Source organism: Bubalus kerabau, chromosome 15, assembly GCF_029407905.1.
Source record: "Bubalus kerabau isolate K-KA32 ecotype Philippines breed swamp buffalo chromosome 15, PCC_UOA_SB_1v2, whole genome shotgun sequence".
Classification (NCBI taxonomy): Eukaryota; Metazoa; Chordata; class Mammalia; order Artiodactyla; family Bovidae; genus Bubalus; species Bubalus kerabau.
Window position 1 is genome coordinate 77,170,691 of NC_073638.1, and position 27,616 is coordinate 77,198,306.

The 27,616-nt window shown below is 41.5% G+C and overlaps 1 protein-coding gene across 9 annotated transcripts in view; it reads right to left on the bottom strand.

Annotated features, from left to right (window-relative positions):
* The window catches only part of AMBRA1 (autophagy and beclin 1 regulator 1), a 173,684-nt gene that overhangs the window by 37,038 nt on the left and 109,030 nt on the right, over positions 1 to 27,616 (bottom strand). For all 9 annotated transcript variants that reach the window (XM_055546998.1, XM_055547002.1, XM_055546997.1 and 6 more), the window contains one exon: positions 4,893 to 5,003. In XM_055546998.1, coding sequence (XP_055402973.1) covers positions 4,893 to 5,003 — 111 coding nt within the window. The remainder of the gene's footprint in view (positions 1 to 4,892; positions 5,004 to 27,616) is intronic.

Consider the following 27,616-nt stretch of genomic DNA (forward strand, 5'->3'; position numbering starts at 1 on the left):
ACAGTCCATGGGGTCGCAAAGAGTCGGACACGACTGAGCGACTTCACTTCACTCGACTGTAGCAGCGAGTGCGCTTAGACAAGAAAAAGAAACCGCAGGTGTACAACTTGAAATGGAGAAGGTAAAAGTAATACCATTTACCGATAACATACCCAGAGACTGAACTGAATAACAACTAAAATTAGTAAATAAATGCAATAAAATAGCAGAATTTTTAAAAAAGCTTTTAACAATAAACTTTGAAAACGTATAAAATTACATGAAGAAAACTTTAAGAACATAAGAGAGACTTGGAGAGACAGAAAATCATGCCATGTTCTTACATAAGAAGATACCACAAAAATACTGAATTTCCTTAAGTTATTTCATATATTCAATGGAACCAAACTAATTACACTGACAGGACTTTTTCAGGGCGGTGAAGGGAAGAAGCGAGGTAGTTTTATAGTCCATATCGACGACCAAAATGTTCAAGCAGGCAGGAAATTTTGGATTAAAAAATTACAAGAGGAGACCAGTCCTACCAGATACTAAAAGACAGGGCCTCAAACTTAAACCCATGTGATACTGTTATATGAATAATCAGACAGATTCCTGGGGCAGAAAAGACAGGAGAAATACATCTATATATTCACAGGACGCTAATAGGATGAAAGTGACATCCCAAATCAATGGGGACAAATGAATCATTTTATAAACTGGTTGGGACAAATGAGTGGCCACATGGGGGAAAAGCTGGGTCATACTCTGCTTATTTAGGACTGGGTTAAACTTCTGATGAATCAAAGATTTAAAGGAAAAAATTAAAATATAAAAGTACTATTTGATCTTCTGGATGCTGCCACAAAATCTAGGAACCATAAAAGGAAAGTTGGATAATTCTGACTACTTAAAATAAGTCCTATGACAAAAATAACCTTCAGCAGAGACAAAAGACAAGTGACAACCAGGAAACTCCTCCTATGAGTTAATTTTCTGATTTTATAAAGAGCTCCTGTAGAACTGATAAGGAAAGGCCAGCAACACACACACACACACACACACACACACACACACACACACAAATAGGTGAGCCCATGGAGAAGCCAAGAAAAGGAAACACAAGTGGCTAAATGTATGAAGAGCCATACAACCTGGCTTATAATACGAGAAATACAAATTTAAAATATCAACATACTATATACATATTTTTTGGCCACACCACACGGCTTGCAGGATCCTAGTTCCACAACTAGGGATTGAACCTGTACTACCCACAGTGGAAGTTCAGAGCCCTAACAACTGGATCGAGAGAGAATTCCCACTTACATACTATTTTTACTATCAGATTTGCAAATACTCCAAAATATGACAGAACAATCTACAAGCAGGAGTTCAGGCAAACAGGCACTCTCATGAACCACAGGTGAGAATATACATTGGTATGCTCTCTCCACAGAGGGTGATTTAGCAGTACCTGCCCAAGTCACGGATCTACATATCCTTCCTCCCTACAGCTCCATTTCTAGGAATTTATCCTATGATATTCCTGCACATGTGCAAAAGGACACGCTGCGGCACAGTTTGTGTAGTGAAAGACTGAAAACAGCTTAAAAGTTCCTCAACGGAACACTGGTTAAAAAATGGAATCTAGTGGGACCTCCCTGGTGGTCCAGTGGTTAAGAATCTGCCTACCAACGCAGGAGACATGGGTTTGACTCCTGATCCGGGAAGGTCCCACATGCCCTAGAGAGACTGAGCCCCTGAGCCACAACTACTGAGCCTCTTCTCTAGAGCCCGGGGAGCCGCAACTACTGAGCCCATGTGCCTACTGCCTGTGCTCCACAGCAAGAGAAGCCACCGCAACGAGAAGCCCACACACCGCAGCAGAGAGGAGCCCCCGCTCTCTGCAACTAGAGAAAAGCACACACATCAACAAACACCCAGGGCAACAACGACAACAAAAAGTAATCCAGAGGTTGCATTTGGGCAGTGGAATGCTGCTGCTGCTGCTGCTGCTAAGTCGCTTCAGTCGTGTCCGACTCTGTGCAACCCCATAGACGGCAGCCCACCAGGCTCCCCCGTCCCTGGGATTTTCTAGGCAAGAACACTGGAGTGGGTTGCCATTTCCTTCTCCAATGCATGAAAGTGAAAAGTGAAAGTGAAGTCACTCAGTTGTATCCGACTCTAGTGACCTCATGGACTGCAGCCTACCAGGCTCCTCCATCCATGGGATTTTCCAGGCAAGAGTACTGGAGTGGGGTGCCATTGCCTTCTCCTAGTGGAATGCTAGGCAGTCAATAAAAAAGAATGAATAAACTATATACAGATATGGAAAGATCATCAAGATATAAAGAAAGCAAAGTACAGACAGAAAGTATGTACACTGTTCTGTGTTGTTGCTGTTCAGTCACTGAGTGCTGTTCAACTCTCTGGGACCCCATGGACTGCAGCACACAGGCTCCCTGTCCTTTACTGATCCCAGAGTTTGCTCAAATGCATGTCCATTGAGTTGCTGATGCTATCTAAACATTTCATCCTCTGCCAACCCCTTCTCCTTTTGCCTTCACTCTTTCCCAGCATCAGGGTCTTTTCCAGTGAGTCAGCTCTTTGCATCAGGTGGCCAAAGTATTGGAGCTTCAGCATCAGTCCTTTCAATGAATATTCAGGGTTGATTTCCTTTAGGATTGACTAATGTGATCTCCTTGCAGTCCAAGGGACTCTCAAGAGTCTTCTCCAGTACCACAATTCGAAAGCGTCAATTCTTCGGCCCTCAGCTTTCTTTATGGTCCAACTCTGACATCAGTACATGACGACTGGAAAAACCATACCTTTGACTACACACGGACCTTTGTCAGCAAAGTGATGTCTCTGCTTTTTAATATGCTGTCTAGGTTTGTCACAGTTTTCCTTCCAAAGGGTATAATACGCTACCACCTAGTTTAAATAGAGGTGGAAAAACATACATTTCCATGTACTTGTACATATATATATAATATCTTTGAAAAAATAAACAGGCAACTACTAACTGTGCCTATGGGGTGGAGAGGTGTGTAGCTGGGAGCAGGGTTGGAAAACTTTTCACTGTATATCCTTTTATATTTTAAAAATCTTTGGTAAATGTATTTCAGATTGTAATAAAAAAAATCAAACAGAATAAAGAAACAAAGTATCTGGGGAAAATTATGGCAAATAAGATCTGGGCCAGAAATAGGTAAACAAGCAAACAGTACTTAACAAGGTAAAAGGTAGACCGCATTTAACTTCTAGTGGAGTTAAAGAATAGATTATTGACCATGTGGCTTAAAAGCACTTGGGAAGAAAACGATTGCTACTGAGGTTTCACTAACATCAGGACATGAAAAACTGACCTCATTTTTATGGTCTCATAAGGATACCAAGACCGGCATACTGGGAAACACCACAGACAGAGGCTATCTTGACTATTTCAAAGTATCTGACAAGCTCTCACAATACCCTATAGACAAGATGAAAAATATGGGTTTCACGAGTGAAGGACCAAGCCCAGGTGCCAATTCATGAACCAAAATCAACACGAAGGAAATCCACAGGAACATAGCACGAGGCTTGGTGCAAAGTCCTGACACACCACTTTTGCTAGCAATCCAAAGACAGGCAGAGAAAGCACGTTTATCAAATTAGAAGATGATGTAAACAAGGTTGGGGAAAAAAGACTGAATCAAAGTTTGAAAAGATGTTGAGAGGCAGGAACTAAGAAGTACAATTATTAGTACTTATTAAGTACACTACTAAGATAAAACTTAACAGAAACAGATATAATCCTTTGGTTTTTAAAATATTCGAACTGCACAAGTAAGTATAGGATGGTAGAGTTCTGGTATTAACAATTATCGAGGAATTATAAATGACTACAAACCCAAGAGTGGCTTCAGAAGAGGTTGCTGCAACACTGGGCCGAACTGACGTGTCCAAACCATCACTGTACTGTTTTGGACAGCTCTCACCTGGAGTGTTCTACTTTGTTGTGCCCCCCTCAAACGTAAAAAGGGGAATGAGCAGAACTGTTAAGGATTTGAAAACCAGATCTTAAAAGGAACCTCGGGAATTCTGGCCTAAAAAGAACGATTTAAAGGGAAGTGGCAGTTTACTTTCAAACAGCTGAAGGACTGTCAGTCAGAAGAGACATCACCAGACTCACTCTGTGGAGGCTCAGAGGCAGACCCAGGACCAACGGGAGGAAGTGACAGCAAGGGAAAAGGCGGCTGGGTGTAAGAAAAAACATCCGAAAAGGAGCTGAGCAGTGGCGGGCTCGAGTTAACTCAGCAGACAGCGACCTATCACTGCAAGCAGAGGCTGAAGCTCCACTTCTCAGGGACGTGTGAGAGTGCATCACGAGAGAAATGAAACGAGATGTCCAAGATGCTGTGATTCCAACTGAGCAACTGGGACATGGGATTGCAGAGTCCTTTAGAAGCTGGGAAAATGGACTGTCAGACATTCTGCAAATCACACATCAATCAGGCCACTCCCTTTGTTCCATTCGGATCTAGATTAATATGAGTTTATCATCACTGTAGTCTTTTCCTCAAGGGTCTGGCTCTCAGCTCCTATACTCCCTTCGCCTTCTCTTTCTCTCAGTTCCACCCAACCTCTAGGCTTGAGACAACGGACCCTAATCGGTAAAGTGCCTGGGGCAGAAACCTTCCTTTTGGTGTTCACTTTCGAATTTAGTTCACTGCTCAGGGTGGGTGCTCAATAGACATTTGCTGAATTGCTTAGTGAGAGCTGAAGAAGAGCTGCAGAAATGGCATGGAGCCGTGAGCTACTCAATGAGGTGATGAAAAATCCCGTGCTATTGCAGGTCTCAGAGATCCGGCTCACCAGTGACAGACAGACCTTCCACCAGGATCCCCAGTTCTATGTTGGCTTACCATTACTGATTTCCGGGAGGTCAAACTTAGTGAAGTCCCACCACTGGAGCCGGTAGGTAGTATTGGCAATGTTACTGGCCACGGCAGACTGTCCATCACCAATCACTGCCCCTGGTCAGGGAGAAGACAAAGAGAGCACGTTATAGATCTATCTACATATTTCCACTGCAAACAGGAGGCAAAACTGGGGTCAGGAGGAGAGGGAGAAAAGGCAGATGCTGAAGGCTGAAGACGGCTGACAAGTCCTATCTGTCAAGTCTCTATCTTAAAGAGAAACCAGACATGTTTCTCAAGAACAATTCTGCTTGTAAATATAATCCCATATTACGTTATGTTATATTAATCAGCCCCCCTTTCCACTATTACTTAACACTGACTAAGTGCTACCAGTGTGGCAACATACTATCTGGTAGGCTTAAAGAGACAATCTGAAAAGACAAATGACTTTTCATAAAAATGCTGGGAAAGAAACGTGAAAAATGAGAGGACACCATTCACACAGAAAGGCCCTGCAGAAGAGCATTCAGTCCCTGATGTCTCTGCGGTGAGCGGCGCTCTTCTGGAGAACGCCTCTCCTTTGTGTATGACCTTCCTCCCAGGAAAACGTCTCAAAAGGAGAGGCTTCCTCCAGGGAGCAGGCAGCCAGCATTCAGCCGATTGGATAGACAGAGACAGTAAAGAACAAATGAGGTAATATTTGTTCATTTTTTCTGGACCCCTGGCATGTAACACAACAGAAATTTATGAGCCTAGCTTTTCCGCATCAGAATATTTTTATTAAGGCAATATTTTATAACCCTCCTGCCCGGCCCCACCCCTACTCCAGGAGAACGTCCTTGAATCCAGATTCACTTGTAAAATCTCACGGTTTAACTTTCCCTGAGATATACGCTTCTGTATGACATTTTTTTCCTTGGTAACCAATTAAATAAAAAATGGATTTTTTTTTTTTTAAAAAACAGGGTGACACTTTAATTTGCAGTTGTATTTCATTTTACATGAACATGTCATTTCTTCCTCCTCCTCCTTCCGAGGTGCGTTTCATACACAACCACCCTTCTGATCAGACAGAGCCAAACCCTCTTGGGAGAATAGAACGTTCGTATATGCTGTACAAGCTAAATGGTGTTTTCTGCTGCAAATCAACTCCGGTTTTGAGAAACTGAACTTGTTAGAGCTGACTGGCCTTGAAACAATGGACAACTCTACACCCAGATTCTTCCATATTCTTCCATCTTCCTCCTATGCATGTCACTGCAAGAGGTTTTTTTTTTACCCCCCTTCTCCTTTTAGAGAGCTTCATTTATTGCTCTGCTCCTCCTAGTATTTCCCTATTCTTTCCTCAGATGGTCAAGACTGTTCGGAGAAAAGACGATCTCCATATAAGTCATGAAATATGAGAACAGTACTCTGCTCGCTGCCCCCCAGGAACTGCAGGCCACTGCATGAGAACTCTTTTCGAACAGTAGTAAATTGGTAGACTCCTTGTCCCTGTTTCGATTTGTTAGGAAAGGCACACACAACAATTCATTTCCAAGATGATGGTACTTCTACCAATGGATTAACATATCCTCAACACGGGCAGTCCTGCCCCTGTGGGGGCAAAAACTAGTTCAGAGTCGGGGGAAAATCTTGAGAGAGTACAATCCCCAGGTTCCCATCAAAGTACTGCAGTATCTGAGCAGATATGCAGCATATCTGTGATATTAAAATTTCATGGGAGGGATTGATTAGGGGAAAAGTGTCTAAAAAGGCTTCTTCGGAGGGTAATGATAAAATAAAGGTTGAGAAATACTGTTCTAGATAAACCAATACCATCAAAATAATACATTCCTTAAAATCTTGCAGATTCAAAGACATAGTCCAAAATGGTCATGATTTCTCCGAAGGCCTAAGCAAGACAGCATTTGAGTGGTCTGTCAATGAGCCCACTGACCTCAAACCCCTACTGAGGGCCCTGGGGCATATCACTTCAATGAGACAAATACATGCCTTTGCTTTTAACCTTTATAGAAAATTCTGTAATGATGGTATCTGACTTGGGAAATTTTGCTGAACCTCTGGGTCCTGAGGAGGATAAGCTACCTATAGGACTTTCTTAATAGGAACTTTGTTGATTTCTCCAGGCTTCCCTGACAATGAAAATAATTCTTAAAATTCCAAGGTCCACTTCCCAGGAAAGAATTACTTACTTTCACTTGGACTCAGGCTCAATTCCACTGAGTTTATGAATTGTTCCTTTGGTTTGGTTGATATCAACCTCTGACCACTAGTCTCTCTCAACTTACTTTAGTTCCTTAAAATTTCCTTCAACTTTTAGCAGACAAGCACATAACCCAAAATGGAAGAAGCCAAGTTGATTTTCTTGGTATATGATGAAAGAAATACTAGTTGCTAATAGGGAAAAAAAAATCTGAAGAAACAAACCCCATATTGTAGGAGCTTAAAATCTGGGGAAGAGGACAAGAGCTACAAACAGGAAAACAGTTACAGAAAATACCAGATGCTTTAAGAGCACTGTGGCTCTATCTGCAACTGGAACGCAAATGACTGAGACTCCAACCCACAGCTCCAGAAGTACCCCACAGGTCCACGCCTCAAGAGACATCTTCTGGAGAATAGCTGGGCAATAAAATCATCACGTGTGGTTGGACTGTGGGGAAGAGACTGGGGAAGTACTCTCCGCCAGTGGTGCCAGAGTGCTGAGGTGGAATGGAGCCTGGCACCTGGGAGAGTTGATTTTCAGGGCCGTGTAAACACAGATTAGGGAGCTAAAGATGCCAGCAACAGATTGGAGTATCGTCACCAGGTTCTCTTCCATAAGAACTACAGGCCAACTGAGCCTGTCTCTTGGAAACATCAGGAAGAAAAAGTATCACCTTATTAAAAAAACAACAACAAAAAAACCCCAACCATTTAACAGGCCTCCAGCCGCTAAGCTGAAGGTATAGGAAAGGTGCCAGAGTGAGTTAATGGACGGAGTTACAGCAAAGTATTTACAGAGGAGGCACTTAGCCTTGGTAACCAAACCCTGACAGCACGGTGAGGGTAAGGGCTCGAGGTTTTCTCAGTCACAGCAGAATGGAATGAGCCAAGACTCAGGGTTTCTCAACCTCCGCAACTGGTATATTGGGTCAGGTAATGCCGGGAGCCAGCGTGAGGAAGTCCGTGGCAAAGGTCATAAGGAGGCTTGGCATACACAAAGGCGGGATCGAGCCTCAGGAGTCCCCCTGGAAATTCTCAAGCATCTAGCCCCCAAACCAGAGTCTGCCTATTTTCTGCTTTGTGCTCTCACCTACACCTCTGACTTTACGGGGGGCTGTCCCCCACTACCTCTCTCTGAAAAAGAGTTAACTTACAGCTCCAGTTAATAAAGTTCCTGGGTGTGACAGTGTTCCAACCTACAAAGTCCTTTGGAAGTCCTCTAGCCTGCCTGAATAGGTTTTTCCGGCCACATGTGATTGTTCAGAGCCTCCCAACTGTGAGAGGCATGAGATGTTCTAAACTGTCTGAATACAGATTCCTTTGAGCAGTTAAAAGATTGATTAGAAATTGTATTGGTGAAGGGTTTTTCACTTGTTGGGCCAATGTCTGCTGCTAAGTTTCCATATCCCTTACCTGCTGTGTCCCTGGCAGTGTATTGATTAATATAATTGATGTAAGTAGTAGTTTTAATGTTTGTAACCTTGGACCCTTGAGTTAATTCTTTTCTTGTTATAGCCCACCACACCTTTGCCCTATAGGAATGCAACTTTATCTAATGCTTTTGGAGGGTGGCGCCTGACTAATCACCTTTAGAGAAAAATAAGTTTTCTGAAGAAAGGATCTTAAAATGTTGACAGGCCCCCTGGCCAGAAGATGATGTAATTCACCTAAACTTTTGCATATGATAAAGTTTGCAGGAAGAAAGCCTGGCTTACTGCTAACTCTACCCCTTCCCCCATTATCCTCTATGCACAACTTAAGGTATAAAACTACTTTGGAAAATAAAGTGCGGGCCTTGTTTACCGAAACTTGGTCTCCCCATGTTGTTCTTTCTCTCACCTTCTGGCTGAATTATTCAGCCTCTTTTCTCCACTGAATTTTCCTGCTGAGGTATCCTTATTCTATTACTCTTTATATCCTTAATAAACGTTTAATTAAGCAATTGTTTCTGACCCTCGCTGACACCGTCCCCGCTTCGAATTCCCTGGAAGGTAAGCCTTCCTTTAGGGGTGGGGTGGGTCTTGTGCATGCTGGGATGCTCAGCAGTGGCCCTGGCCACCTCCTGCTCGACTGCCAGGAGCACACCACCCCTTCACACCCAGCTGTGACCACCAACAATGTTCCCTGAGGATCAGAATCATTCCTGGCTGGGAAACTCCAAGTTAGATAAAACACAGCCTGTATTTTAACTTTAAGATCAGTGTTCTTAGAAAGCAGTACTACTGGGATGCTCACTCACTGCTAAAGGCACCAGAACTGTCGGCGACACCGATTTTGGAGAGAAACTAACGAAAGGCACACAAATATTCCTTCGGCAAACTTCCAGTTTCCCGTTTTGGCCACGGATTAGAGTCTGCCTTGAACTGGGATCTTATGAGTTACCTGTTTTTAACGTGGTTTCTGAGAGTATGGGCTTCAGAATCAGTTGGGTCTGATTTTGACACTTACTGCTAGTGCCTGTATTTGTATGCCTCTGTAAATTAATCTCTCTGAATCTCAGTTGCCTTATCTGTAAAAAGGAAATAAAAATCCTTTCAATTTACAGGGCTATTTGGAAAACTCACTGAAAAAATACTTGTAAAGTGATGGCAAACAGTAAGTGTCTAATAAATGTTATTGTTGCTGAGTGGCCAAGTTGGGTCTGACACTTCCGCGACCCCATGGACTGTAGCCTGCCATGTTCCTCTGTCCATGGGATTTCAAAGGCAAGAATACTAGAGTGGGTTGCCATTTCCTTCTCCAGGGAATCTTTCCAACCCAGGGATGAAACCTATGTCTCCTGCATTGGCCAGGCAGATTCTTTACCACTGAGCCACCAGGGAAACCCATCTAATAAATGACTGCCATTAAAATTATTTTAATTATTTACACCAATCTCTATATGCTCTTCCTCTGTAGGTATGGCTCTGTAAGCAATAGCTCAGAGACAGGTTCTTGTGTAAGAGACGGGTCCAAATAGTTTGCCAGGACCAAGAAAGGGAAGCGCTTCATTTCAGAATTAGGAGCAAATGCGTAGGACCTAGATTCCTTAGGAACGTTCCCCTTGAAAGACAGCTCAAGCAAAGACAGTCCACATACTGGTCCACAAAACACACTGTAACACATTTAAAAGGACTGAAATCATTCAAAACATGCTGTCAGAAATCAAGGAAATTAAACTAGAAATCAGTAATGGAAAGACAACTGGTAAATTCCAAAATACTTGGAGATTAAGCAACACACTTTAAATAACACATGGCTCAGAGAAGACATCTCAAGAGAAATTTTAAAATATTTTGAACTAAATGAAAATGAAAATACAGCTTATTAAAACTTGTGGAATGTAGCAAAAGCAGTGCTTACATGGAATATTACTGCTTTGAATGCATACCCTAGAAAATAAGATCTAAAATCAATAATTTAAACATCTAGCTTATGAAATAAGAAAAAGAGCTAGTTAAATCCAAAGTAAGCAGATGAAAAGAAATAATCAAGATTAGAGTAGGAATCAGTGAGAGTGAAAACAGGAAATCAATAGGGGGAAAAAAAAAATCAATGAAACCAAAAGCTGGTTCTTTGAAAAGATCAATAAAATCAACAAACCTTTAGCCAGGCTAACTAGAAAAAAAAAAAGAGAGAGAGAGAGAGAGAAGACACAAACTACTAATATCAGAAACGAAAGAGAGGCTATCACTACTGATTCCATGGACACTAGAAGAGCAGTAAAGAACTTTACAAGTAACTCAGTGTCCACAAGTTTGATAACCTAGGTGAAACGGACCAGTTCCCTGAGAGACAGTCTACCAAAATTTACACAAGAAGAAATAGATAACCTGAATAGGCCTGTATCTAATACACTGAATCAATCATTAGAAGGCTCTTAAAACAGAAAGTGCCAGGCTCACGTGGGTTCGCTGGTAAATTCTACCAGACACTGAAGGAAGAAATTACACCAAATCTCTATAACCTCTTTCAGAAACAGAAGTGGGACTGCTTCTGAGGCCAGTATTATCCCAATACCAAAACCAAAGACAATGAAGAAAGAAAAGCTACAGTCTAATATCTTTTATGAACACAGAAGCAAAAATTCTCAACAAAATGTTGGCAAATAAAATACAATAATGTATATAAAAGAGTTATACAAAGGGGAATTTATCCCAGGTATGTAAGGCTGGTTAAACATTTCAAAATCAGTTAATATAATCCATCACATCAACCTGATAAAGAGGAAAAATTGTATGATCATATCAACAGATGCAGAAAAGGCATCCAACAAAATCCAACACTTATTTTTGACAAAAACTGTCATCAAACCAGGAAGAGTGGGATATTTCTCGAGTTGATAAACAATGTCTACAAAAAACTTGTAGCTACATTTAAAGGTAAGGAAAGATAGCTTGACCCTTGAAAAATATGAGTTTGAACTATAAGAGTCCAACATACACAGAGATTTTTTTCAACAAATATGTACAATGGTACTACATGATTTGCAGGTGGCTGAATCCAAGGGCATGAAAGAGCAGGTATGGAGAATTGACTAGAAAGTTATACATGGATTTTCAACTGTGTGGGGGTCCGAGTCCTTTTCCTTCACACTGTTCCAGAGTCAACTGTATATGCTTTCTCCCTAAGACTGGGAACAAGCACTTTTCATCCCTCCCCTTCAGCACTGTACTGGAAGCCTAGTAAATGCAATAAGACAAGAAAAGTACATAAGAGGTATATTGATAGGAGAGGAAGAAATAAAACTTTCTTTGTTCACAGGTGACATACTCTTTATGTTGTGGTTGTCATTGTTCAGTCCCCAGTCAAGTCCAGCTCTTTACAACCCCATGGACTGCAGTGTGCTAGGCCTCCCTGTCCCTCACCTTATCCTGGAGTTTGCCCAAATTCATGTTTGTTGCATCAGTGATGCTATCCAGCCATCTCATCCTCTGATGTCCTCTTTTTCTTCTGCCCTCAATCTTTCCGAGCATCAGGGACTTTTCCAATGAGTCATCTGTTTGCATCAGATGACCACAATACTGGAGCTTCAGCTTTAGCATCAGTCCTTCCAGTGAATATTCAGGGTTGATCTCCCCTAAGATTGACTGGTTTGATCTCCTTGCTGTCCAAGGGACTCTCAGGAGTCTTCTCCAGCACCACAGTTTGAAAGCATCAATTCTTTGGCGTTCTGCCTTCTTTATGGTCCAGCTCTCACAATCATACGTGACCACTGGGAAGACCATAGCCCTGACTACACAAACCTTTGTTGGAAGAATAACGTCTCTGCCTTTCAACGCACTATCTAAATATGTCATCGCTTTCCTGCCAAGAAGCAATCATCTTCTGAGTTCAGGGCTGCAGTCACCATCCGCAGTGATTTTGGAGCCCAAGAAGAGGACATTTGTCACTACTTCTACATTTTCCCCTTCTATTTGCCATGCAGTAATGGGGCCAGATGCCATGATATTAATTTTTTAAATATTTAATCTTAAGCTGGCTCTTTCATGCTCCTCCTTCACCCTCTTCAAAAGGTTCTTGAGTTCCTCTTCACTTTCTGCAGTTCGAGTGGTATCATCCACAAATCCCCTTCATGGATCACTGTCTTGCTGTGGTGAAGGGGCTTGCATAACTGAATGAAGCTATGAGCCCTGCTTGAGTGGCCCTTGGGTGTGGGGCCACCCAAGACAGATGGGTCACAGCAGAGAGTTCTGACAAAACATGATTCACTGGAGGAGGAAATGGCAAACCACTCCAGTATACTTGCCGTGAAAACCTCATGAGCTCTTTATGTAGAAAATCTCAAAAAATAAAAAACAAGCAAAAACAAAAAACTCCTGGAACTATGAAGGTTGCAGGATATAAGGGTGATACACAAAAAATCAACTGCTTTCCTATATGCCAGCAATGAATAAATGGAATTGAAAATTTGAAGTTAAAAATACAATACCATTTACATTAGCACCAGAAAAATGAAAACTTTACATATAAATCTAACAAAACATGTACAAGATATATCTGATGAAAGAAATCACAAAAGATCTTAAAATATATGGGTGAGATAGTCCATGTTCATGGATAGGAATACTAAGTACTGTTAACAGACTGTCAATTCTTCCCAACCGGATCTACAGAATCAGTACAATCCCAGTCAAAATCCTAGAACATTACTTTGTAAATATTAGAAAACTGATTCTAAAGTTTATATGGAACTGCGAAAGATATAGAATAGCCAACACAATACGCAAAGAACAAACCCAAATTTGGAGGACTTATCTAATGTCAAGACTCACTATAAATCCACAGTCATCAAGATAGTGTGGCACTGGCAAAAGAATATGTCTATTCTAGACGTTTGTCTAGATCAATGGAACAGAAAAAAGAGACCAGAAATAAACCCACACAAATATAGTAAACTGATCTTTGACAGAGAAGAAAAGGCAATTCAATAGAGAATCAAATCTCTTCAAAAAAGCACTGAAATAACTGGATATCCATCTACAAGGTAGACAGACGCAAACCTTACACTTAAAAAAAAATTAACTCAAATTGGATAGACCTAGATGTAAAACACAAAATTCTAACTCGTAGGAGATAATATAAGAGATAATCTAGGTGACCTTGAGCTTGGCAAAGACTTTTAGGATACAGTCCATGAAAAGAAAAAAAACTGATAAATTTTACTTCATTAAAATTAAAAACTTTTGCTCTGTAAAAGACACTGTTAAAGAGAATGAAAAGACAACAGATTAGGAAGAGATCTCTGCAAAACACTTTTACTGATAAAGGACTGGTACCCAAAATATACAAAGAACTCTTAAAACTCAACAATTAAAAAAAAAACCAATTTAAAAATGTGCAAAGGATCTGAACAGATACCTCACCAAAGAAGATATACAGATGGCACATAAGCATATGAAAAGATGCTCAAAATCATTCCTCCTTAGAGAACTGCAAATTAAAACAACAATGAGAAACCACCACACACTTCTCAGAATGGCTGAAATCCAGAACTCTGATAACACCAAATGCTGAACAGGATGTGAAACAACAGGAACTTGTCACTCCTTGCTGGTGGGAATGCAAAGTGGTACAGCCACTCTGGAAAACAGCGTGGCAGTGTCTTGCAGAATTAAACATACTCTTGCCATATGATCCAGCAGCCATGCTCTTTGGTATTTACCCAAATGAGCTGAAAGCGTATGTCCACACAAAACCTACACAGAGACGTTTACAGCAACTTTACTCATAACTGCCAAAACTTGGAATCAACCAAGATGTCCCTTAATAGGAGAATGGATAAGTAAATTGTGGTACATCCACACAATGGAATATTACTCACTTATAAAAAGAAATGAGCTACCAAGCCATGAAAAAACACGGAAGAAAGCATATATTACTAAGTGAAAGAATAAAAAAGTTGTATTTCACATGATTCTAAACTATATGTCATTCTGGAAAAGCCAAAACTACGGACACAGTACAGATCAGTGGCTGCCAGGAGTCTGGCGGGAGAGAGGAATGTATAGGTGGAGCATGAGGAGACTTTTTTGGGGCAGTGAAACTCTTTTCTATGGTACTATAATGGTGGATCATGTCATCATGTATTTGGCAAAACCCACAGAATTTACAACACTAACAGTGAGTCCTGATGTAGACTACAAACTTTGGGTGATGATGCTGGTTCCTGGATTATAACAAATGTACCACTCTGGGGCAGGATGGTGATGGTGGGGGAGCTTATGGGTGTGGGGAGAAGGAAGAAAATATATGGGAACTGTCTGTACTTTCCATGTAAATCTGTAAACCTGAGACTATTCTAAAAAAGAAAAGTCTATTATTTGAAAGAGAAAGAGCCCCCAAGATTCTCATTCATGTTCTAGGAAACAGTGGAAAGAGCAGCTGTCCATAAGCATACTGTTAAGTCATAGCAGACCACATTCTGTTACAACCACAGAATTCTTCCTCCAGAACCTCAGAGCAAAAGAGTAAATGAGGATTATTCTGATGACAGATAATATTAGAGGAAAAAGAAACTTGAATCCAGTGATCCTGGCCAACCATCAGAAAACAACCATGGCAAAAATGAAGCTGCCAAGTCTCATTCTGAGTCAGGTCTTTAATATGCAGGCTGGAAGCCTCAGGAATGTGTCTAGGGATAAAACCTTAACAATCATGACAGTCATATGGTAGGTGAGCTCTACCAAGTCTGGTAGCCTGCATGCATCTCTGCTTCTGCTTCTCTCAAACTCTTCTCTCCTGTTGCTTGGAAAGGAGAATTAGGGACCTTTTGTTTCCCTAGTAAACAGCTTTTTAGCCTCTCTCCAAGATCTGTTCTAGGAGCAGGAATATGAAGAGTATGATTCAACAGTACAGTGAAAATATGGAACAATAGGAATCATTAGCAAATCTATCAGAAAAGCTAATTCGGGAGGGTAGAGAAGGTCAAGTTACAAAGAAGGAAACGATTAAATTATATTTCAGTCCTATAAAATTGCTGCATTTGAGGCTGCCTAATTCAGAACGGCTGTCTCTGAGTATGCTGCTGCTGGGAAGACAGAATAAGAATGAGGCTGGGGGTGCAAACACCCATCAGCCTGGAAGCACAATCACTCTCCTTCTGCTTGGTTGTGATATGAAGTTCAGAGCCAGCTTGCTAATTGGTCAGTAGAACTGACACCAGACCCCTCAAGGCAGATCCAACTAAACAACTAATCAACTTTTCAAAATTCTTCTTAGAAATCCAGCCACAAAAGACCACACATTGTATGATTCCATTTACATGAGATGTCTAGAATAGGCAAAGCAACAGTCAAAAAGTAGATTAGAAATTGCCCAGGGCTGGAGTGGGCAGCAAAGCGGAGGGGGAGGGGGACATGGCTGCTAATGGGTATGGGGTTTTTACCAGGTGATAAAATGTTCGGAAATACACAGACAGCGGCAAAGACTGCACGACTCTGTGAATATATTAAACCACTGAACTATATATACTTTATGCAGGTAAACTAGATGGTATGTGAATTGCATCTCAACAAGGCTATTATTAAAAACACTATTCAATACACATTTTGGTCACTTTATGAAATAAAATAAGGCAATTCCATTTTTGGTATCCTTTTGCACTTCTTTTATAATTTAAGAGTCTTGATGAGCATTTCTTTGTGCCATATTTGTTTACTGGCTCATTGTATTTCTTTTAGTGTGTGCTGCCTACCCACATATCTTTTGTGTATTTTCACGTTTGGTTATTTTTAAGTGTGTGTTTTTTTTTTTAATAGATTGAGTTCTTTGTAAATTAATAAACTGGTTTCTGTTCGTGAAAAATAACTTACAGCAATACAACACAGTATTATTTGGACATAAAAAGTATGCTTCCTAAGTACATACTGAATAGCATTCTAGGAAGAACACTTCTTTGCAGAAAGCTTTATTTAAATGCAGTCTTTAACTTGTTCTCTGAAGGAGTATATAACAAAGCACTCTCTAATACTCACTTTATCACATTATCACCATTTAATAAGATCTCATCTAAGACCATAGTCAATTATTCTACAGCCCGGGGACCTGGGCAGAGTTCCTGGTGGCAGATGATAAGACTTTCTCCAAAGGTAGAGATTGCTTTTAGTTCTCATTATGGTTTTGACACCGAGGAGAATGAACAAACTATATGCAGTTTGTTTACAAGTAGCAGCTTTATTATGATATAATTCACATACGTATGATTTACCTACTTAGAGTATATAAGTGGTTTTAGGCTAGCTCATAGCTGTGCAACCATTATCAAAACCAAATTTACAACAACCATCACGACTATCTAATTTCAGGCCATGTCATCATTCCCCACCTTCCAAAACACCTTACCCATTAGCAGCTACTCCCCTCCACCCGGCCCCACTTGCTCCTTTTCCCAAAGCAAGTGAAGAGATGAGTGGATCTATTTTCTGTCTACATAATTTTGCTTCTCCTGGACATCTCACATAAATGGAAAAGTGGCTGTTTGCTTCTGGTTTCTTTCATTTAGCATAATGTTTTCAAGGTACATCCAGGTTTTAGCATGTACTGGTATTTCATTCCTTTTCATGGCTGTAACATTCCATTGCATGTATGTTTTTATAAATGAACCACAGGTTTGCATGAGATAAGATAAGAGTTTTTATTTATAGGAAACACACTACATGGAAACAAGAAATCATGAAAGTGCTGAGGGAAACATTTATTTTCTTTGGAAGGAAGAAGTATGTTTTCAAAGATCAAATCTGAATATACCATCTATAGCTGAAACAAACCTTCACTTTTTCCTGAGGCTAAATAATAAGAGAAGTATTAGGGGACATAATTTTCTATAAAGACATAATATTTATATATTTTGTTTGTTTTTTATATTCCACACGTGACACTTACATAATGTTATAAACCAATGTTAGCTCAATAAAAAATAAAACAAAATAAGGGCCTCAAAAATATAACTTGGGTGACTATAATTACAACACAGGAAATATTCTCAGTAAGGTATGTGGTCTTTCAGACTTAGACTGTTTGATAACTGCTCTAACTGGTCATTGAAACTGATGTTGAGATCACTCATTATACAATAAAGGTTATAGACACACACACACACACACACAATTCTTTCCCCTCGCGTGTTCAGCTTGTGGGATCTAAGTTCCCCAACCAGGGACTGATCCTGCGTCCTCAGCAGTGGAAGCGTGAAGCCTTAACCAATGGAGCACCGGGGAATTCCTTGATTTGAAACACATTTAACTTCATTTAAAGGGTAAATATTTAGTAGATACAGATGTCATTGACTAGATTTGCTTCTTTTTTGGCTGTACCCTGAGGCTTTTGGGATTTTTAGCTCCCTGACCAGGATCGAATCCAGGAACTTGGCAGTGAGAGCAGGCAGTCTTAACCACTGGACTGCCAGGGAATTCCTGACTATATGTGTTCTTAGCAGGAACTGGGCCCCTGCTGCTGCTGCTGCTGCGTCGCTTCAGTTGTGTCCGACTCTGTGCGATCCCATAGACGGCAGCCCACGAGACTCCTCTGTCCCTGGGATTCTCCAGGCAAGAACACTGGAGTGGGTTGCCATTTCCTTCTCCAATGCATGAAAGTGAAAAGTCAAAGTGAAGTCGCTCAGTTGTGCCCGCCTCTTAGCGACCCCATGGACTGCAGCCTACCAGGCTCCTCTGTCCATGGGATTTTCCAGGCAAGAGAACTGGAGTGGGTTGCCATTGCCTTAAACCAACATAATTTTATTGTCCAGTAAACATGTAAAGGCTCTAAAGCTCCTGCTCATAAAAAACAAGGGTAGCATTAGTCCACACACAAATCCTGCACTTTAGGAGCAGACCCAAGAAAGATACTGTTGCAGTCAAAGGCATTAGATGAGGCCAACAAAGTAATAAATTATAGTCTGTGAACTCAACAAGGATATTAGTGAGGCCTAGAACACAGACACTATGCAAAGAAGAGAAAAGGAACAGCTGTGAAAGATTTCTACGTATCACAGTGTCATCAAAATTTTTCTCAAAACAACAATTCAAACCAGGATTATGTGGCCATAGCAGAGTCAGCTTTATAACAGGCCAAGAGAAGAGAAATTTAACCAGATGGTCATCAAGGCCAGAACTGTGGATAGAACCATCCAATCTGGAGTAAGCAGCACAAAGAATCTGATATTACCTTTTTTAAAAATTATGGCAAAAAGCACAGAACATAAAGTTTATCATCTTAGCCATTTTTCAGTGTACAGTTCAGTAGTTTTAAGTATATTCACATTGTTGTGAAACCGATTTCCGGAAATTTTTCATCTTACAAACCTGAAACTCTACCCATTAAACAACAACTTCCCATTTTACTCTCTCCTCAGACCCTGGTAGCCACAATTCTACATTCTGTAAGTGGAAGTATGTGGTATTGTTTTTTTGTTTTTTTTTTGTTTTGTTTTGTTTTGCCACACCATGTGGCATGTAGGATCTTAGTTCCCTGACCAGAGACTGAATCCATGACCCCTGCCTTGGAAGTGCTGAGTCCTAACCACTGGACTGCCAGGGAAATCCTGCAATTAGTTTTTAACGTGTCTTAAAAGAGAGAATGCACACAAAGTCATTCACAGACATGGTGTGAAATCATAATCAAATTCAGACCTACAGGAGGTCATTAGGTCTGATGGAGGAATGTAACTTCTAGTCCTGGCATGGGTATTTTCCCTTAAAAAGCCATTCGAAGAGGTCAAACAGGGCACAGGGCTCATGTCATTAGACAGAGAGTTTCGGAAAGTTCAAAGGTCGAGGGGCTGCCATCAGGCTACTCTGCTTCCTAATTCAGAGATCGGCAATGATCCAATCAAGCTGCCTCAGTGGGACCAGTGTCAGCGGGGGTTAGCGATGCACCGCCAACCTCAAGCAAAGGAGTAGGCTGCTCTCCACTGGGTCCTCACTCCATCCTCCCATTCACATTAAAACTCAGGATTAATTCTGACTGTTGGCAGAGTGACTGGTACCTTCTAGCTCTCTGATGTCAAGCTAAGATGCTCTCGTGTGGGTAGATAAAGACGCCAAGGACTGTTTTCATCACCACTCTGCAGACCTGCCCTTCTTTGATATATATGTCCTAATGAAGCAATTATCTACACTTATACTAATGATGTAACTGGGACAAGTAATTATGAAAGCAGAACATCCATTTTCAAAGAAACGAATATCATTACGTTTCTTCTACCCAGACATTATTGAAGACAAAAAACCAAATAAGCTCACAAGAACACAAGCAACTGAAAGATTAGGAGCAGCATTCCAGACCCGACGGTTCCACACTCGATGGTTCCAAACCCCGACGGAGTCCAGGAGAAACAGAGACACACACAAAAGCCCAACAGCCCCCAAACAAAAACAAACATCCCTGCATTGACTCCCTGCAGGCAGGAATCTCCTCAAAGCCTCTACTCTGAGATAAGACATGCAGGTTGGATGCGAGTATAAAGATCATTCGACCTCCACTTCCACATCCCCTACAACCTGGCACTTCCTATCTTTAGGTCCCAGCAACCACTGTGCCTGGGAGGACACTGGGTCAGGCAGGTCCCCGAGAGAAGGCAGGAAGGGCGTCTGGAAAGCGGACATCATCCTCTCACTGCTGCAGATGGGGCTGCTGGCAGGGGTGCCTGGGCAGCAGAGGATGGGCAGGGACAGGGGACGTGGGGCGGGGAAAGGGCTCAGGGAGAAAGAGGTGAGAGAGAAAAATAAAGAGCGATGACCGACTCTAGCAGTGCCCGGCCCTCACCCATCACCGGTCTCAGACTGCTGAGCTCCTGCGGCCTTTACCGTGTGCTAGACGTGCAAGTGAGAGGGGTGGGACAGAGGGTCCTGCGCTTGTCAGCAGCAGAAAGAAAACGACCTTTACTGCTGCAAAGACGATGCAGATTTCAAAAGCCTAAAATCTGCAATGAAGGGAAATGGAAATGTGCTGAACGTGGGTTTGACTGGCAGCTTTCCTCATCTGTCGATCACAGGGTAATAAACACTGGGAGATGGCAGAAATGAAGATAAATGCTTTCAGCAGCACCAGTCCCCACCCTCCCCTCCTCTTCCGCCCCCACTCAGCACATGACAAGAGACTTACCGCAAGAAAATAAATCGGCTTCTTAACCAACTCTTTTGTTAAAACTTTCCTTACAGGCCACCTACACGTGAATTATTGCTCTATGAGCCCACATTCTCATTAGGGGGCCCAGTTTGTAAAGGGTGAAAAGCTCCTGTCAAATCACACCTGTACACTTCAGGGAACAGCACTACTGGGCTGAGTCAGTTGGGGCCAACGTGTAAGAAAGAGGCCAGGCTGCTCCCAGAGGTGAAGGTGCAGAGGTCCCGAGCCTGTGACACCGTCTATCTCAAGCCTGGCTCACTCGATCTACAGGAGACGCTGGAGCTCCAAGGACAGCACAGTGTCACTTCACTTTAATCACTGCCACACCACTATTTACCCAGGGGCAGAAAGGCTGAGTAAGCTCTGAGGGCCAACAAAGATGCCCCATGGGCTTGGAGGGCAAAGGTGAAGTCCGATCTGTATCTGTGGATATAGGAGACCACACTCAAGTCTTGACTGCCAACTTCGCCATCACTTTGCAGTGCAGGAAACGTCTATAAGGTGGATGACCTTATGGATTTCCCACAAGTAGGTCCAAGGGAAATATTGCTTATTTTGGGACTTGTGACGTTGAGATAAAGCATCCAGGCAACTTAGTTTTTGTTAAGGGACTAGGGCTGACCTAACAGAAGCAGAAGAGATTAAGAAGAGGTGGCAAATATACCCAGAAGAACTGTTTTAAAAAAACGGCCTTAATTACCCGGACAATCACAATGGTGGGGTCAATCACCTAGAGCCAGACATCCTAGAGCGTGAAGTCAAGTGGGCCTTAGGAAGTATTACTTCAAACAAAGCTAGGGGAGGTGATGGAATTCCAGCTGAGCTATTTAAAATCCTAAAAGATGCTGCTGTTAAAGTTTTCCAAATTTGGAAAATTCAGCAGTGGCCAAGGACTGGAAAAGGTCAGTTTTCATTCCAATATCAAAGAAGGACAATGCCAAAGCATGTTCAAACTACTGTACAATTGTGCTCATTTCACATGCTAACACTTCATGGTAAATAGAAGAGGAAAAAATGGAAACAGTGACAGATTTTATTTTCTTGGGCTCCAAAATCACTGTGGACAGTGACTGCAGACATGACACCAAAAGACACTTGCTCCTTGGAAGGAAAGCCATGACAAATCTAGACAGTGTATTAAAAAGCAGAGACAACTCTTTGCTGACAAAGGTTCCTATAGTCAAAGCTATGGTTTTCCCAGTAGCCATGTACAGATGTGAGAGCTGGACCATAAAGAAGGCTGAGCACTGAAGAACTGATGCTTTTGAATTGTGCTGCTGGAGGAGACTTTTTAGAGTCCCTTGGATAGCAAGGAGATCAAACTAATTAATCCTAAAGAAAATCAACCCTGATTATTCACTGCAAGGACTGATGCTGAAGCTGAAGCTCCAATACTTTGGCCACCTAATGCAAAGAGCCTACTCATTAGAAAAGACCCTGATGCTGGGAAAGATTGAAGGCAAAAGGAGAAGCGGACGGCAGAGGATGAGATGGTTAGACAGCATCACTGACTCAATGGACATGAATCTTGGCAAACTGTGGGAGACAGTGAAGGACAGGGAAGCCCGGCGTGCTGCAGCCCAAGGGGTTGCAAAGAGTCAGACACAACTTAGCGAATGAACAACAAAAGGGTTTTTTAATTTAAGTAAGGTTAAGAGGTTAGTAATTCCTAATCCATGTGGTGCAGTTGCTTATAGGAAGATGGCTGAGCGTTCTGTCAAAACTACATCCTGATTCTGCTAAAGCAAACCTGACAAAAATCTTAGTAACTAGATTCTTTAAGGTTTTAAAAAAGACATTCTGCCCTACTGGCCCAGCCAGGCTGGTTTCCTTCAGATCCTGAAGAGGAAAAAAAAAGATTTGAGACCTTTGTTCTAAAGTGCAGGCACCAACTAGTGGAAAGTGTGGAGCAAAAAATAAGTGGGAGAGAGCTTGGTAAATGGGTCTGTTTCCAACCACAAACTGCTTAGAAATGCGAGCAGTCCCCAGAGCCATGCCTGTGCTCTGTGATCCTGGGACAACAATACTTGTCACATGGAAACAGCTAATTTGAAATAGTTTCTAATTAAATTCACTGTTCAGACATTAATATCAGGCACAAAGTGGGAAAGCATTATTAACAAGCCCCATATTGAGACAACTGCTTAAAGGATACAGTCAGGTTGTTGTCTACAATCCGGGTAAAATCTAAATAAAATATCACGTCCTCTTGGAAGCTTCTCAGAATGAGAGAGAAATCCCTGCCCACACACTATTAGCCATTTCCATAACACAAAACATTTGTCATCTTGTAGGTTACCTGGCTCTAAGTACATCAAATCTGCAGTGAGTTCAAGTGTTTCTGTCTCTGTGTACACTTAACCATCAATTTTCAATTGGTATTGCCTTAGTCTCTTTCCTGCTTTAAGACAGAATTTCTTTAGAGAAGGAATCAACATTTCACTTAAATTTTAGATACTATACAGTATTAGTATAGTATCTAAATACTACAGATTTTTAAAATTTTATTTATTTTTAATTGAAGGATAATTGCTTTACAGAATTTTACTGTTTTCTGTCAAACCTCAACATGAATCAGCCACAGGTATACATTATCCCCTCCCTTTTGAACCTCCCTTCCATCTCCCTCCCTATCCCACCCCTCTAGGTTGATACAGAGCCTCTGTTTGGGTTTCCTCAGACAAACAGCAAATTCCCCTTGGGTATCTATTTTGCATACGGTAATGTAAGCTTCCCTGTTACTCTCTCCATACATCTCACCCTCTTCTCCCCTCTCCCTGTGTCAGTAAGTCTCTTCTCTATGTCTGTTTCTCCATTGCTGTCCTGCAAACAAATTCTTCAGTACCACTTTTCTAGATTCCACGTGTATGCGTTAGTATACGGTATTTATCTTTCTCCTTCTGACTTACTTCATTCTGTATAATAGGCTCTAGGTTCATCCACCTCATTAGAACTGACTCAAATGCATTCCTTTTTATGGCTGAGTAATATTCCATTGTGTATATCTACAACTTCTTTATCCATTCATCTGTCAACGGACATCTAGGTTGCTTCCATGTTCCAGCTATTGTAAATAGTGCTACAATGAATAATGGGATACATGTGTCTTTTTCAGTTTTGGTCTCCTCAGTAAATACTATAGATTTTTGACTTAGAATTTTGCCATTCATACAGTTACAAAAGGTGAGGAACACCAATGAGAGCGATAAGAAAGGTCACTGCCAGTCTTACGAAGTGCCCTTCCACAAGCAAGAAGATATGCCCCAGACAGTCCTTACTATCTATTATCCTATCTACAGGGACAGGCGGAATTATAAAGAACCAAATCACATGTTAATTTTCAGTCCAGTAATTACATCCAGGAATAGGAATAAGCAACACAGTTTGCAAAAGGAGCTTATCTTTAATTATAAACATAAACATCCATCAAGGAAAAAAACAGCCTAACAAACTATAATCAATAGTACTATGGAACGCCAAGCAGCCAGTAAAAAGAATAAAGTAGATTTGTTTGTACTGATATAGAAAGATGTCCTTCATATATATTGTTCCCTATGAGCCCATCTCTATTAAAAACAAAACGAAGAAAACTATGTAAGTATAAAAATATACATATGTGTGTGATTAGGCATAGAGAACGATTTGGAAAGACACATTCCAAAGATAGTGAACTCACTGAGAGTTAATCTTTTACTTAAATTTTAAATACTATACAGCTGTAGCACTTAAAATTCCCTTTGGGGAATGAGACCGAGTTTAAGAGTGATGAGAAGAGACTTAAGCATTTTATAGTGTCTATTTTGACACTGTCTAAATTACCTACAATAAATCAGTTTTAAAAACAAAATATAAAAGGAAAAACACAAAGAGTGAGAAGTTACCTTTATAATGATTTATGGCAAAATTCTGCATTTTATCATTTAATATCCCCTATATTCAACATATACATTTATTCCACATAGCTAGTTTGAGAAAAGCCTTGAGAAGACTCCTTGAGAAAAACTCCTTGATCCTGGGTTTGCAATAGAATTCACAAATCTTAAGTTTTCCATTTTTACAAAGTGCCAGTCAGAATGATAACTCGGAGATGCCCTTCAAGGATCTAAGAAGAGGGTTATGTCTTCGGTAGCCAATAAATCTGTGCTATTTGACTAAAAAAGGAGCCAAAACAATTCTATCTCTGGGTAAACATCTTACCAAAAAATGCCACAGATGTTCACAAGGACATATGTCAAGAAAATTCAAGGCACACCGGTATAGTAAAAATCTAGAAAGTTTCATGTTCATCAATAGGGAATAGATAATGTGTATAAATGAATCTGTGTTAGTAGCTCAGTCGTGTCCGTCTCTTTACGACCCCATAGACTGCAATCCGCCATGGGATCTGTCCATGGGATTATCCTGGCAAGAACACTGGAGTGGGTTGCCATTTCCTCCTCCAGGGGCTCTTTCCAGCCCAGAGATTGAACCGGAGTCTCCGGCCGCTCCTGCATTGGCAGGCAGTCTACCACTGAGCCACCTGGGAAGCCCATGGATGAATATTAGGTGACAATTAAAAGAAGCAAGCGAAATCAAACTATGTCATTGTGGACTGATGAAACCAGGTAACACCGAATTTCAAAAGCTGTAAAAACGATACATATGGTATCATTTATCAAAATGCAACTCTTAAAGCACAAAGCAATGACATTTTACTAATAGATTAAGTTATAAAAAAATAGACTGCAATTATATAAACCAAATTCATGATAGGGGCTTCCTCTGTGTAGAATAGGAAATACAATTATGGAGGTCAAAGGGAACTCTGACTTTATCTGAAAAGATTCTGTTTTCAGGAATTGAAGGAGGAACTCCTCAATGGTCCATTGGTGATGGCTCCGCGATTTCACTGCAGGGGAACCAAGATCCTGCAAGCCACGAGGCTGCCAAAAAAAAGAACTGAGGCAAGCAGGGCAAACTATTAACAACTATTACACGCTGGTTGTGGAGGCACACAGGCTTGCTATATACACAGATGTGTGTGCCTGTACAGAGGTATTTACACTGTTTTATATGAAAGTTTCTCACTATTGAAAGGAAAAAAGGGATACGAAGGAAAGAGACAAACAAGAAGCTGGGGCACAGGGTGAGGACCTTTAAATGTGTCCCCACAATCTCAGGGCTGGTCCAACAAGTGTGGGTGAGACAGTAACTGGCTAACATGAAATACTCTGGGATATGGAGTCCCAGTAAATTCCAAAGGTGGGCAGAGATGGCCATATTCTGTTTACTTGGAATTCTTGACAAAAGATTTCTCCCACAGAAACACATCCTGTGTCTCCGTGAATCAAGTTTATACCATGTAAAAGCCTGAGCTGCTGCACTGGTGAAACCACCCAGCAGACAGCTATCAATGGCACACGGGCACAAACTTCGCACTCAACAAAAACAAGGGTTCTTAAGGCCACAGGCTTCCTGGGTTCACCCTAGGAACAGTCTGTCTGCACAGATGAAATACACAGATGCCCCAAGCTTTTCTCTTAGACAGCACCTTAAAACATCTTATCTTGAAGAAAAGAAAGGTTTAGTTTTAATGTCAGGTTAGATAAATTTCTGAGAAAGGCCTGTGGCAGAGTTCTAGGTTTTGAAAGAGATATTTCACAAGGGAAAGCAAAAGGAGTTTTAAGATATGTTTTAGTGTCTTCCTTTCTGTCAGAGCTGCTAGATGCACTCCTAAGGAAACACTGGGTCTGCTATCACTCTTCAGGGAAGCCTGAAAACCACTAAGTACGGTGGTGCTTTTAAAGGCAAACTCTGTCCCTAGTTGTCATAAAGAATGCATGACAACCTGCAAACTTCTTGATAGGCTGCTTAGGGTGTGGGTAAGTAACAGCAAGGAGGTCAAATGAGTCAATCCTGAAGGAAATCAATCCTGAATAGACATTAGAGGGAGTGATGCGGAGGCTGAAGCTCCAACACTCTGGCCACCTGATGCAAGGAGCCGACTCATGGAAAAGACCCTGATGCTGGGAAAGATTGAGGGCAGGAGGAGAAGGTGACGACAGAGGATGAGATGGTTGGATGGCATCACCAATTCAACGGACATGAATTTGAGCAAGCTCTGAGAGATGGTGAAGGACAAGGAAGCCTGGCGCGCTGCAGTCCATGGGGTCACAAAGAGTTGGACACAACTGAGCGACTGAACAACAACAAGTAACATCACCAAAGAACCTTGCACTTATCACTAAGCTATGGGCCCTTGTCCTTTACAAAACCATCTTTCTCCCGCTCCACTGTCCTCACTCCGATCCTTCTTCCAATCCAGACAGATTACTTTTAAAGTGAGTTTTGACTGCGGCACTCATCTTCTCCCAAGTCTCTAATGGCTCCGAGACGCCGAAACTAGACTCCTTGGTTTGTTTTTCACGGCCCTCAACAGTCTGCCTGCCATCTACCTTTCTGTGCTTATCTCCCACATTATTCACGTTTCTGGAAATATGCTTTAAATATATCTCCACTTTTGTACTTTGGTTCATACTGTTCCTACACTCCAGGCTCCTTCCTCTCTCCTCTAACAAATGCTTCCTAAAATCCCCCAATCCCTGCCCCCAATCAAGGACTTTCTCAATCCTTTTTTACAAGAACTCTTTTCTGATCTCGTTAGCCTGACATGATCTTCTCTTCAGAAGCCCCAGAGCATTTTGTTTCTCTCCTACTCTGTCATATTCCTTCTGCTCCATCTCCCGCCTTCCAGTCCAGGCAGGACTCTTGTCATTACTCAGTCCACTTAAGACAAGCACAAAATTCAGTCCACCGGAGGTCCAGCTCAAAATCTAGAAACTAAGTATATACTTGCTCTGTTCCTGTTCAACGCTTTTCCCTGAACCTGAATCCACACAGTCCATTATAAATAGGTTCTTTTTCTTGTTTTGGCC